The sequence below is a fragment of the Pyricularia grisea genome, chromosome VII, assembly GCF_004355905.1.
Source record: "Pyricularia grisea strain NI907 chromosome VII, whole genome shotgun sequence".
NCBI classification, from domain to species: domain Eukaryota; kingdom Fungi; phylum Ascomycota; class Sordariomycetes; order Magnaporthales; family Pyriculariaceae; genus Pyricularia; species Pyricularia grisea.
In genome coordinates this window covers 3,652,135-3,665,741 of record NC_044975.1, presented here as the reverse complement: position 1 = coordinate 3,665,741, position 13,607 = coordinate 3,652,135, and the positions used below count along the sequence as shown (strand labels likewise).

Genomic DNA, 13,607 nt, shown 5'->3' with positions numbered 1-13,607 from the left:
AGTCAACCAAGCTATTCTTCGTCTGAGGCTTCTCCGTCTGAACTTCTACCCAAAGGTGATTTCCCCGGGGGCGACCATTCGTGGCTGTTTCCTTTCCGCCCCGTGTTGCTCTTTTGAATGGCTTTGGCGGCCGCGCTGGTAGGCTTAGGGGACGACCTGTGCTTCCTGACCCGCGTGTGCCTGGACGAACCCTCCTCCATGGCGTCGAGGAGCGGGTTTGCGGAGCCTTTCCTTCTTGAGCTGCTTCGCTTTTGGACCTCGTGGTGATCGGCAGAGTCAGGGTTGCCGTACGGATGTTGACTAAAACGGGATTTCCCGGGGGATGTGTAGCCTAGGTTGCGTTGCTGTTTTGGTCGCGCTCTCGTGGCACGTTCTGCAACCGTTTCCGGTGACCCTTTCTCGTCATATACCAGCCTGTGCGGCCCGCTGCCGAGCAGCGGATCCCCGAGAAGGAAACTCCCAATGCTGTTGCCTCGTTTTTGGAAATTGCCATGATCGCCGAGGTCAGGGCGACCACCGGGGTGTTTGCTAAGACGGGATTTCCCTGGTGGCGTGTACTTTTCGCTGCGGTCCCTTTTTCTCGGCGACTTGTTCAAAGCCTGATTGACGTGCTCGGGCACTAACTTGAAGGGTTCTTCCTGAGCGTCCTCAAATTCGTCGATATCTTCCGACGCTGGGCTCGCGGAAGCCTTATTCGGGATGTTTCCTCGCTTTTGAACGGTATAACGTTTGTTGGGGTCAGGGTCGCCATTCGGATTCCTTCCCAAACGAGACGGGCCCGGAGGTGTATAATCCATGTTAGGTTCCATTGGCCCTGGAGACCACAACGCTATGGCAGCCGGGTCGAAAAACTTTGGCGGCTTGAATTCCTGATTAGGGTAGTATAGCGCCATGACCAAGGGATAGAGGGGAATCTCGAGCTCCAAACACCGCTTAGAGTCCCATTGGTTGGTGTTGCACGCGTAAAATTGGGCATATCGCTCGACCGTCTGCCAATGCTTCGACGTGCATTCCAACTCATGTTTAGGGTTGCTTACTTCGGGCCTGAGGCGACAGCAATTGAGCGCGTTCCGTGGTTCGTCGCGGCAACAGTGGCCGTCGATTGTTGGCCGTAGCGACCCGAACATATGGTGTTTCCACGGTGGGCATGTAGGTGGTTGAGGTTCCTCGGGGGGTGGTGAGACCGGTTTGCGACCACAATCGAAAATGCCTCGTCGACAAAGACTGTGCTGACTTGCGCCGCCGTTATTTGCATTTGAGGATGCCGATACCAGGCTAGCGGCGCTGAAGGCCACGATGGTTAAGAGGGTTGAGGGTTGCATTATGATGCTTGAGGGTATTTTTCGTGGTTGATTTCCTTGTTTATCTTTTGGTTTCTGTCCCTAGTACATTTTACGGAAACTTGATAGGTGTTGGCGTTAAGCAAAAGTCAGCGAATGCTCGCATCAACGAGGCTGAACAGAAAGCGCAAAAGTTGAAACAAGGGAGATGAAAACAAAGAAGAAGAAAAAAAGCAAGCCAATGGGATTTAAAAAGGTGTTTTTTTTTTTTTGGAAGGATGCTGAAGGAAGGGAGAAAAAAAGATATCTCTCGAACAGATGACAGGAGGGCAGGACGATACTTATAAATGGCATAACTCGCATTACAATTTTATAATATTCTAGTTATTAAGACTAGGGGGGGTGCGCTTTTGGGGGACTATGTCTCGTGTCGCGTTGGTGTCGGGATGATTGTCATTAACGGACGAAAGGAACCGATGTCATTTGTTTATTTGAATGGGGTCTTAAACGAATTCCATTCGCAAAACAAGGTCGTAGCCTGGCGCCAAAACCCCCACACCAGATCTATTATAGTGGTAGGGGTAAAAATGTCCCCCTCTCCACAGCAGCGCAATGGTGTGGTCCTTGTGGGCATTACCGACTTTGGTAATGGTTTTGGTGAAAATAAATAAATAAATTCAGGTACTTGAAGTTCCCCACAAACAGTTAATTAAATTGGTGAAAGCCCACGCATAGACGTACAGTAGCAGGGCCGAGACCTTTTTGCTTGCTCCTGTGGTAATTCTAAGCCACACGGTTTGCGTTCCCATAAAACCTGGAAGGATGATATCTTCGGCAGTCTCCTCGCTGAGTAAAAGTGCATGAAAATAATAAATGGAGATAATTACACGTTGTTCCCGGCTATCATCCAAATTACTCATACGGAAATGAGCCATCCCTATGGACCCCATAAAGATATAGGATCGACAGATTTAACGTTTAATACGCTACTGAACCTACCTGTTAAAACCAGACCTGTAAATCAAGAGGAAGGTCGCAGCCCTATCGATGTCCATATCGTTACTTTTCAGACGCATGATATCTTGTTGACGGCCTACCACGGAACCAGGCGAAAGTTCCCATACCTGGTACCGTACATTTATACGTGGGGACTTTTGTAATTTAGCTGTTAGAAGCTTACATCAAATGCCTGATGTTCTTTTTTGTTAAAACTGTTACCAATGTCGACAACGTCCATACGGCCCAGAACACTGAACCGTTTTACCGAGGGATGAATCTTTACCCTTAGCACTATAGTTTAGGATAAAGCCGAGCTTCTGGCATGCCCCAGAAGAATAAGCACATGGATAAGTATCCAAATTAATACTCGCTTCCATCTTCTCGCAACTTTAGTGCACCAGGGAACGCCAATCTTTTACTCAAGGCCACCGAACCCATTACAAAGTGGAACGGGCTCAGGATAGTGCATTAGGTAAGTGGAATGGCCCCTTGCAGGACGCTTAAGGTATAGCATAGGTGTCTACAGTTAGCGAGTAATATTTCCAAGCGGGATCATAACAAATGGAATTGGCAATCAGATAGTTACGTTATCGACAAATGCCAAACCACCAGTTGCTGTGAAGGTTTTGCGTTCGTTATGCCCCCGCATGTATCAAGACTCAATGGTTCAGAGAGGATAATCATTTATATTTCTCATACTAACTCCAGCCCATCAACTTTTATCCCTCAAAGTATCCAGCATTCAAAGTAGTTTGATTGTCATCGGACCCATGTACTCTTTTTTAGAGTTCTAGTATGGTCAGCCGACTGCCGATAAAAGATTTGCCACTAAAGATCTTGCAGCGAAATGTGCACAGAACCCTTATAGTAAATTTGGTCTACTTCTAACCCAGCTTTCCCTGAGGTTCATGGGCTCAGACGCAGTCTGACAGTCAGTTTTCAGAATCTTACTATTTTGAGATCATCCCCTGTATGCCGGATCGACCGAATCCTCCTATTTTGAGATCAACCCCTTTCAGCCGGATCGACCAAGAGGACCGGCGATATGCGCGCCAATACTCTCCAGTCACTGACGTGTATCTCTTTTTCGTTGCTCGATTTGTATTATTCTGTCGCTTACTTACTTATCTCACTGTGCATTACTTTATAGAAAATAAAGTGGATGATTGAAGTTGCGTTTTTCTACATGGGTGATCCCTGGGGATACCTTTTTTTTTTCTTGTCTCATATGATTGTCTTCGCGAGCTATATTCATGAAAGAGAGACGATCTGCAGAGTAAATCGCAGATTTGAGAGCATTCTCAGTCTGACTCAAGAATCGCGGTTATATTTGACACCGTGTCAGGGGACTTCCTCCCTATAGGCCGTCTCGGTGACACCGATCAACAGAGCCCGCCTGGTCCACAGGGGAGATCTTCAGGATGATTAAAGGGCTTCCAAAATATAAAAGATGACTAGGATATGACTGACGTCTAAATTAACAAAAATAGTACATGGTTCCACTTTTGATTGACGGTGGTTGTTACAAAATGCCACTTCGTTAACGTCTTTCTCAAAAGACAGAGAGCAAAAGGAAAACCACCCCACTTAATAATGCTACTATTTCGAGGTTGAACCATGTCATTCACCTCAGCGCAAACAAGGAATCGGTTGAGTATTTAATTTAAATCGTGGAATTCTTATGCAAATCTGTTTCTCTTCGTTTGTTTCCTAAGATCGCATAATGTTTGCTTCTCTATTTCCCTGATACATGTTAAAGTCATGCTAAGGCTTATTGTTTCGATAGTATCCACAAGCTTTTCATCCGTGGATCTTAATACCGCGGCAGCAGTCAAAAGTCCCTAGCCCCCTTTGCCGTACGCATATACGTAGACCTTCACCAACCTAACGGTCCGAAAAAAGCTTGAATTGCCTGTCGCATACTAGCTTTATTTTTCCGCAAAAGAAAAAAAAAAGAAAACAATATTACCAAACTCAGAAACACCCACACGGTCCACAGCGTTGTGCTAATTGTTCAGGGATGGATACTTTTACCCCTACCACGTTATGTTAGTTCTCTTGAAGTGTTCCACCACCCACTGGTAAGAATTGTTCTTTTTTTTCTTGGTTCTTAGCCCTTTCCTGACGCTGATGCTCTTGAGCAATGAAACCCCACAACACGATAGTCATATGCATTAACATTGACCCTGAGTTTATCAGGCAAAACCACGGCTTGACTCCTGGATCGGTTTGCATCTGGAAATGCATTCGCGGTCAACCTCTGGTGACGTTGGAAAGCTCTAACGTCACGCTTATTGGCTAGTTACCTAGTGAGAGATAGTGATGAGATGGTCTATATTTTCGAGGTTATCAATAGCGATCTTAAATTTCTCAAGTCCTGGGAACACTATCTTCGTTGTTTCGAGGCTGAAAGCCGTTGGGGCGAAGAGTATAGCTTCTTTCCGACGGGTCTGAAACCATTGTCTACTAAAGATACAGAGGGATTGTTTGCAGATTCGGTTCCGATACCTTTGCCGAACTGTCATGAACTGGTACAAGTTGCCCCCTAATTCCGACCCCACGTATGACCGTATGAACCCAACCAGTATTTCGAATCTCCGACTTAGCTGTTTCGAACCTTGTCGCGAGGTTAACAGCAAAGTTTTTTACCTTGACACAGAGATAAGCTATGGAATGCGTCCAAGCAATGCAGCTCGAAACCTTGCTCGGTGATTATTATGCTTTGGGTCACATCAGTGACTGGCCTGCAGCGCTTAAATTTCATTAGCTTTCTCGCCTGTCTTTAGTTTTGCATATTGGCTGATGGGAAGTAAAGCCGTATTCTACGCGTTTAAAGGGTATTGGAATGTAAAAAGGGCCACAAAGCTTAAATGCAATTCGGCTGGTTAAAACGCCGAGGCTTGACAATTGAATGCCATTAACTCCAAAAATGGAAATTGAAACGAGATGAAGCTTTTATCGGGCCGCTTGCTGGCATGTGAAGCTTGATTAACCTTTTTTTCATGAAAATATCGTCGCCATCTCGTTGAGAAAGATGTCAGTGCGGGCAGCAGTCCCGTAAACTGCAATGGTCGGACCATAACGACCGTCCCCTAAAAGGCAAAAGCTCAAGCCGTCGGCATCTACGAGGACGTACGAAAATTCAGTCTAAAAGAAGCGCAAACTAAAGCCTTGGAGTCATTACCAATGCTTCCAAACAGACTTTTGTGTTTTTGATTCATGGAAAAGCACTGTGTATGCCGCTCAACCAGGGTCTTACTCAACCGTTCAATATTCACACGTCCTTGGATTTTGTGCTCAGAAAGTGCATTATGAAAGCAAAATGAGCTCAAGCATCAAGGAAGGTAAAACTTATATATCGTGAAGGTCGGGATGAAGGTCAAGGGGGATTTGGCAGAAATATATCCAAGCCAGATGTACGCTTTTACCTTAGAGGCTCAGCATGAGTTCGACGGCCGGCGACATGAAACCAAAGATTGGATACCTATAGGGCGGACAGACCAAGGCAGACTCACTTGAGGAGTTTAGATGGTTGATTGGACGACCGAAGTGGTCAAGAGAGCTGCTGGAGATAGATAAGGGCTCCTATCTGACGAGCTGGGACAGCTAGGTCCCTCTGCGTCGTATACTTTAGGAGTCGTTAACTGAGAGAAACAGACTGGGTGATTTGCGAGCGTACCGACTCTTCTTTTTGATATCTTTTATTCTCTTTCCTTTTGTTCTTGTGCTCTTCCGCTTCATCTTTTCTGTTCACTACAATATGGCTGTATTTAGCGGGAGGGTCAAGTGCAGCAGTTGTTGGTTGTTTTTAGCTTCAAAACCTGCTTCACTTCTTGGGTTGTACCTCCACTGGACTAAGCTTTGATGGCATAACAAAGGCCATGTGGAGATAGCCCATTATTTCCGTTGACTCTTGGGCATAGGCAGCTATCTGGAAAAGGGAAATAGAAAGTAAAAAGAACGTCCGCTTGGCCATTCCTTCCATTGACTGGCAGGAACTGCGCTTCTACTTAACCTTGTGCGTAACGACGCCACTGCGTACATGCGCGTCATCACTTAAACCCCTAGCCCGGCAAGACGTCTTTTAGACTGCACCGTCACTTCCGGACCCTCAACCAGAGTCGAAGTCGGTCTCACTATCAGACTACCAGTGGAACAAATATGTTATAAAACCAGTGAGCGTTTTATAAGCGGCTTTTCGGGTTAAACATTCGATTAATGTGTTTTTAATGGTGCGGTAAACCGGTTTGACAAAGTTTTATTCTAATAACGTTATCAATAGCAGCTTCTTTGTGATGCAAAAGGCCTGACGATATGTCACAAACCATTTTTTTGTAGGTATTTGCAAAATTATAATACAGTTTAAAGCTATAAACCCTTGAAACGGTACCTGGGCTTGGTCCATTCACTCCATAGGCTGTGGTACACTGTCCTTCCAGGGATGTGCCACGCGCAAAGAGAGTCCCTGAACACTTTGATGCCTGCGTTCGGTATCCAGGCCGTGTTATCCGTCGTTTTAGAGGCTTTGCCGGGCACAAACATTGTATACGACAAGATGCTGGTCCAAGGTATGGGGGCCTTTTCTGCCCACATCTTGACTGTAAGCTTACTCAGCCTAACGTCCCTGGACAAAGGTTGTGAATGGTAATGACCAGTGTCGTCGAGCCATCGGATCACACGTATAGACGATGCGCAATCATGCATATCGACGAGGTAGATATAGAAAGTTTGTCCCGGAACAATTTCATCCCATTTCTTGGCAAGAAACGGGGCACTACCAACACTACCGATAATCGTATCACCAAAGTCCTGGGCAGCCTGGTGGTTTACACCGCCGTACCTTTGAAGGACGTCTGGTGTGATGGTAGTAGCGATTGGGAATGTGTTGTCTACATCAAGGTGATCCAAATTCTCGGTTATGGTGGCCATTGCGTCGCCCAGAAGGAGACCCAGGAAAATAAAGCCAAAAGTAGGAAAAGGCCGAAACATTGTGTAAAGTAAGGTATTTTAAATTATTTCAGATAAGGAGCAATAAATAAAATTCAGTTTGTTTTCGAGTTAAGTTGGAATTGTAAAGGCAGCAGACGGTGTGAAAGTGGGAAAGCGCCCATTATTTATGATAATTTTGTCGCCTAGAATCATAAAGGGTTTGCCAGACCATGAAGGAAGCTGCTATAAAAGTTCGAAAAAAAAAACGCTTCGTTTAGCACTGAATATTTTTATAGCCCCGTCACTATTTACTATTTACATTAGATCCGTCAACTAATAAAAGTCTCGACACGACAATAGTGATCTAGGATTCTGTCTTAATCTGGCATACGCTAGACCGGGGTTGCTGGTGTCGACCTCAATGGCGTTTCCGATCCGTCGTACCAGCTGAAGGTTGATGGCTATGCGCATGAGTTATACTGTGTATTCTTATCTTCCCAGCATAACGATTTTCAGGCATCACGTTCTATAATTGGACGACCCCGGGGCCGAGGCAGCGCTGGTAAGTACGCCTTATTAGCTCCTGGGTATATCCCCACTTGTATAACTGAAAAACACGATGCTTATTCCGCTATTTGGGGAGGGACCAAAGTTTACAAGATTGCTTTTGGATTTTTAAATAATATTTAACCGGTTAAAAAAGCATTTGTACAAACATTTGCGTGTTTCTGAAGATAAAAGTAGCTCGTTTGGAAAAAAAAAAGGTAGTAGGGGCTGGATCCAGGACCCGGGCTTGCAAGTAACGCCCGAGACTCTGCCATCCCGTTTGGGTGGGATCAAATCTGCGAATTGCCTTCGATACTCGGACTAACAAGCAAGGATCGGATCCGGTTCCTTGGAACTAGCGGCCGCCGGGACGTGGGTCAATTGCCGGCTTGCTTGTCTTCTGCCTGCAAGAGGCTAATAGCCTGTTGTCCTGCAACCGATGTGAGTCTTCCAGAATACACTCAAGGAGGCATGTAAAATACTTACCTCGGCTTGTGATCTGCTGCATCGAGCAGCGGTGAGAGAATGCCGATGCGATGCCATCACCTAAGTAGGTACCAGGTAGGGTTACTGGTTTAGCTACTATAAAAATCCACACTGCCTTAGGAAAGGGATACATGATGCAAACTCATCTGTGTCATGCCAGAGATGACTGTAGCTTTCCCAAAGCTATGGAATTTACATTACACACACGCCTCATTCTCGCACAACCTTGGTAGTTATTTGTCACACGGTTATACCACGACTACCTTGGTCGCTTCTTCATCGATTGGCAGTGGAGAATGTCTCTGAGAGGCGTCTACCTCAAGGTATAAGGCGCATGGCTAAATGCTCAGTCCTCTACGATTAGTCAGGAACGGGGAATATCTGGAACAAGACTTCAATTCATGCATATCGTTATCATCGTGGATGATCTCGCCAGCCACGCTGATGTGAGCTGGATGGGGTTACTTCTACTCCCTCAACCCTCGCCAGAGTCAGATTCTCGCTACTCGGCAACATCTCCACCGGGGCACTTCGACCACGCGACCGAAAGATGTTCGGCCAGATACGCGCCAGGGGCTGCTTCATGACGAGGAGACAAGCACTGATGATACCCAGGTTGATCTCGAGGAGCGTCCACATGCCGCGGTCGATGAAGTTGAAGGTGATGTCTTCTTTGTTCTTGAGTGAGTTTTGCACCGAAGTGGTCCGCATGATGGAGGTTACTGTGACGCTGTGGATGGTAAAAGACGCTCGGTGTGTCAGTGTGTGATTGTGCATAAAACAAGTGCAGTTGAATAGGTAAACATGAAACGCTTTAGATGCAACTTACAATCCACCCAGCAAGAACACGCAACAAAGCATCAGCTTATCACGGCGGCTTAGATGCTGAAGCCCAAGGATGGACGGAATGGGGAGGGCCAAGACCATGACGTCGGTGAGAATGTTCATGACGGCGTAGGCGACCCAAAACTTGTCCGAGTCGATGCACCGCGCATTGACCGACTTGTTCCAGGCTCCGGCGATGGGGACGCACTGCCAAATCGTGGCCGCCACGCCACCTATGCTCCAGGCCACGATGACGGCCATGACGGAGAAGGCGGCCAGCCGGAAGCGCGAGGACACAAATATGCGCAGGTACAGGAGGATGGCAGCCACCTTGTTGAAGCAGACGCTGATCTTGTAGGGCGTCTGGGCAAAGAAGAAGAGCTTCAGGGCGGCGCGGAGGTGCGCCGTCGGTAGGTCGGCTTTGTGCTTTCCATAACCGTTTTCGATGGCCAATTGCATAAAGATGGAGACGAGTAAGGACATGATCTAGGAGACATGATGGAGATGGGTAAGCGGCTTTTTCCAATACTGTGATGCAAACTTGTGGATTGGATAAAATAAAACAATTAGACATAGTCCAAATTAACTCACCCAGGATCCCACCACAGCAGCATCATCCCAACCGGTCTGCGACGACCAAATGCGTGTCCATAGTCGCAAGACAACAAAAATACCGGCTGATATTATTGTGATCAAGGACAGTATGTAGAGCTTCCATCCATTGTTGTCGTCCCCATCTGCTGGGAAACCCATCCCGTAGGGGCCCATAATGGACGCGGGTCGGGTGCTGCTGCTGCAGGGCTGCAACCCACAGACAGTAGGAGCTGTCGGGATTTGGATTTCTCGTGTACTAGAACGCTAGATCTCTATGGGGTAAGACAGACAGTCCACAGCGATACCCACAGCCCTGGGTCTGCCATTGCTTATATTGATCAAGCCAAGACCCCTTCCCCTCTCAGGAAACCCCCTTGCCCCCCAAGTTGGTGCGTGCATTTTTGGACTGTGGTTGTCAGGGTTGACATTATCAGATGCCTAATTCGGGTTGGTCTGGAAGGGAGGAAGGGATTTAAATTTCTACTTGGCGTCTTACAGCGCTGTACTTCCTTCTTCGGCCCGGCTTGTCCGGCTGCGCCAATTCCCGGCCGTGTCGCCAAGAAATGCCAAAAAAATCCTCCTTGCCTAACAGCTTACAGACTCCACAACCCATGTCAAACCCCGGCCTCGCCCGCATTTGTTGGTAGTATAAAATGAAAACCCCCCTGTCCAGTGTCACCACTTTGCACCTCCCAAGCTGACCCAGCTTTCCGCAATGTCCGCCCTTGCAGAAAATGCAATTTCGCCTGGTTATGGTAAAGAAATGGCGACCTGGAATGGGTCCACCCCGCCCTTGGTTATCGCCCAATTGTTGCTTGCGGGTATATACAATAGAAATAGGCAACTCCCGCAGAAACGCGGCAGGGTCGGTCTTTGTCGTCCATCCCATCCATACCTCGCTCTTTTTTTTTTTTTTTTTTTTTTTTTCTTTCCCCTGGTTTTGGTTCGGGGTCAGTCATCTTGCCGAGCCGCCACCCTCCCAGAGAACCAGTAAGAAGGGAGCAAGGTGAGACGGAACCGAAATCATGGCCCCGTCAATCCTCACCGCGAGTCTTCAGCTGCTTGCTTTGGCTGCGCTGGCTGCATCTTCGCCCTGCGTCAAGACCTGCCCTCCTGATGTGAAGGATCGACTCGTCACAGAGACCACCAACGGGAGAGTCATTGGACATGTCGCACCAAACACGTCGTGTGTTGTCGAATATCTTGGCATCCCTTATGCAAAGCCACCCGTTGGTCAGCTTCGCTTCGCGGCTCCTGAGAAACTCGTCGGTCCGCCCTCCACCTACGAAGCGGCCAATTATGGATTCGACTGCCCCTCCGTTCCGTCCGGCCCGCCAACATTTCCGGACCTGACACCGCAAGCCCCACGCATCGTCAGCTACTTCGCCGGCGCTTCGGGCACCCCTCAAAGCGAGGACTGCCTCACCCTCAATGTCTGGTCCCGCCCGTCAGCCAAGCCCGCCGCCGCCAAGAAGCCAATCCTCGTCTTCTTTCACGGCGGCCGCTTCGCCATCGGCAACACCAACAGCCCCATGTACACCGGCAAGTATCTAGCCGAGGCCGAAGACCTCGTCGTCGTCACCGTAACCTACCGTCTCAACATCTTTGGCTTCCCCGGCGCGCCCGGGCTCGATGCGCAGAACCTGGGGATCCGCGACCAGCGCGCCGCCGTGGAGTGGGTGCGCGACAACGCGGCCGCTTTCGGCGGCGATGCATCCCGCATCACCATCTCGGGCCAGTCGTCGGGCGGCGTCGCCGTCGACTACTGGACCTACGCGTACGACGAGGACCCCATCGCCCACGCCATCATCGCCACCTCGGGCAACGCCTTCAGCTTCCCCGTCAACGCCGTGGGGATCCCAGAGCGGAACTGGAACACGGTCGTAGAGGCGGTGGGATGCGGCGCCGACGCCGACCAGCTCGCCTGCATGCGCCGCGCCAACTGGACCGCCATCAACGCCGCGGCCGGCGCTGTCCGCCCGTCCGCCAGCTCCAGCGTCCTCCGGTCCGTGCCGCCCTTCTACCCCATCCCGGACGACAAGATCGTGTTCAGGGACTACGTCTCCCTGACGGCGGCGGGGGCGTACGCGCCCATCCCCGTGCTCATGGGCCACAACCACAACGAGGACGGCTATTACCGTCTGCCCGTGTATCGCAACGGTGTCATCCCCACCCCGGCCCAAGTGGCCAGCTTCCTGCTCGAGTCGTTCACCTGCCCCGTGTCATACCAGTCGCGGGCCAGGGCCGCCAGCGGCGTGCCGGCGTTTGCGTACAGGTTCCTCGCCGACTGGGACAACACGCGCCTGTTTCCGACGAGTGGAGCGTACCACGGTGTGGACCTGCACATGGTGTTTGGCGCGTCCGAGGATACGAGCGGGCTTCCTGCGTCGACGGACCAGAAGAGGCTGACCAGGATGATGCAGCGCATGTGGAGCAGCTTCAGCGCCGACCCAAAACAGGGCTTGACCAGGGCGTTGGGGTGGCCCGTCTTTGACGCCGACAAGAAGACGTTGGCGGTGCTGGGGAGGGACAACGCCCCTGGTGTTTCGTACGTCAAGCCATCCGAGTTTGACGCGCCGTGCTCGACTGTCGTTATGGGAGCGTTGAGCACGGCTGCTTAGGAAATGGATAAATGAAGTAGCGGCGAGTGAATTATGGATGTATGATATGATCTGTATGGAAAACTTGTGTATAAAAGGCCACAGAATCCAAAAGCTAGTCATCTACAATAATGGTCTGGTCAACTATGCTGCTTAACGGACACGCGAGGTCTAAAACCGACTACGCATACTGGTACAGATCCCCGTGAGCAATACAGGAAACGGTAAGCTAATGTCACTCAAACCAAGGTCATCCCTTCTTCCACTCGTTTTCTCGCAACTTGTCCAGCTTATTATATACGTTTGTAACCTTTGGGAACATCGTATCCCCAAGCTTCTACTCAATCTTTTGGCTATATTGGTGTTCTTTATCTATCGATAAACTGCCATTATCCTTTTTATCCAGCATTCGCTCAACGGGCATCACCCCATAAATCATAAATGGCAACTTTGGTACGGATACAGCCCCAAAAACAGTATCCAACCATATCCTAATCGATGATAAAAATCTGGACCCTATTAATTATAATACATGTCGGGCCGAGGTCGTTATGGGACAGGAAATATGTGGAGCAGCTTATACCCAAGGACTCGCAGTGGCAAGTGCTCTTTGAGCGACTCGGCGTGCAGATTTTGTTCTGGTCGTCATAGCATGTGTTATTCTAACTGGAGTCGACGCTCCCAGAGGAGAAGATATCAGATCGAAAGTCCCAAAGTTCGTCGACTACTGTGGCGATGCGGGTTATGATGCCGTCATTCTCGGCCGAAAACTTGTTCCACCAGGCCTCATTCGCGGTCTGGCCTTGCATGCGGGGTTCCAGGAGAAAGGTCTTGTTTGTTTGCTGTGTGTGGAACAAAACCTGACGCACCTTGAAGCTGAGCTGCTGCTCGGATAGGAATCTTTGAAAATAGATGGTCGGGGGAAACGGAGGGGTATAATGGCTGCACTGGATGTTGAAATTTACAGGTCCGGTCCGTACAACCTTTCTATGGCTCATGTAAACCAGCCTTAACAACCAGGCGAGCCAGTCCAGCCCTATGCCTCGTAAGACGGCGTGAGGGGGAATGAGAGTCTAGGTCGCAATACTAGAGCCTAAATTCTAAAACTCAATCCTCTGGTCCCTACCTTACCAAGGTATCCAAGTGGAGTAGCGCTTGTATGTGAACCGTCATTCACGTACTGAATTTTAATGGCCGGACTCTTCCTCCTCCACATATAGGTGCACCAAAGGCTTTCATCTTCACCCCTTCCACGTACAGCCACTCCAGTGGGTATAATAGTATGTGCTAGTCAATTTAATTGCAGTTTCTACATAAATTTAGCGGGAACTGAGCAAATTATAAAGTA

The 13,607-nt window shown here is 49.0% G+C and overlaps 5 protein-coding genes across 5 annotated transcripts; 1 reads left to right on the top strand and 4 right to left on the bottom strand.

Moving 5' to 3' along the window:
- Positions 1-11: 11 nt before the first annotated feature.
- On the bottom strand, positions 12-1,322 carry PgNI_11061 (uncharacterized protein; the record flags this gene model as incomplete). The annotated part of the gene is made up of 1 exon (XM_031131035.1): positions 12-1,322. The coding sequence occupies one exon, from the start codon at positions 1,320-1,322 to the stop codon at positions 12-14; it is 1,311 nt and encodes a 436-aa protein (XP_030980241.1).
- A 5,325-nt stretch (positions 1,323-6,647) lies between these two features.
- On the bottom strand, positions 6,648-7,208 carry PgNI_11060 (uncharacterized protein; the record flags this gene model as incomplete). Its single annotated transcript, XM_031131034.1, has 1 exon — positions 6,648-7,208. The coding sequence occupies one exon, from the start codon at positions 7,206-7,208 to the stop codon at positions 6,648-6,650; it is 561 nt and encodes a 186-aa protein (XP_030980242.1).
- Positions 7,209-8,654: 1,446 nt separating this feature from the next.
- PgNI_11059 (uncharacterized protein) lies at positions 8,655-9,926 on the bottom strand (the record flags this gene model as incomplete). Its single annotated transcript, XM_031131033.1, has 3 exons — positions 9,657-9,926; positions 9,070-9,551; positions 8,655-8,970 (listed from the first exon to the last, which is right to left on the bottom strand). Exons 1-3 carry the CDS (start codon positions 9,831-9,833, stop codon positions 8,655-8,657), a joined length of 975 nt encoding a protein of 324 aa, XP_030979650.1. The 5' UTR covers positions 9,834-9,926.
- Positions 9,927-10,684: 758 nt separating this feature from the next.
- Positions 10,685-12,280, top strand: PgNI_11058 (uncharacterized protein; the record flags this gene model as incomplete). Its single annotated transcript, XM_031131032.1, has 1 exon — positions 10,685-12,280. One exon carries the CDS (start codon positions 10,685-10,687, stop codon positions 12,278-12,280), a length of 1,596 nt encoding a protein of 531 aa, XP_030979649.1.
- A 229-nt stretch (positions 12,281-12,509) lies between these two features.
- PgNI_11057 (uncharacterized protein) lies at positions 12,510-13,257 on the bottom strand (the record flags this gene model as incomplete). The annotated part of the gene is made up of 3 exons (XM_031131031.1): positions 12,510-12,596; positions 12,851-12,897; positions 12,927-13,257. The coding sequence occupies 3 exons, from the start codon at positions 13,255-13,257 to the stop codon at positions 12,510-12,512; spliced, it is 465 nt and encodes a 154-aa protein (XP_030979855.1).
- Positions 13,258-13,607: the final 350 nt, after the last annotated feature.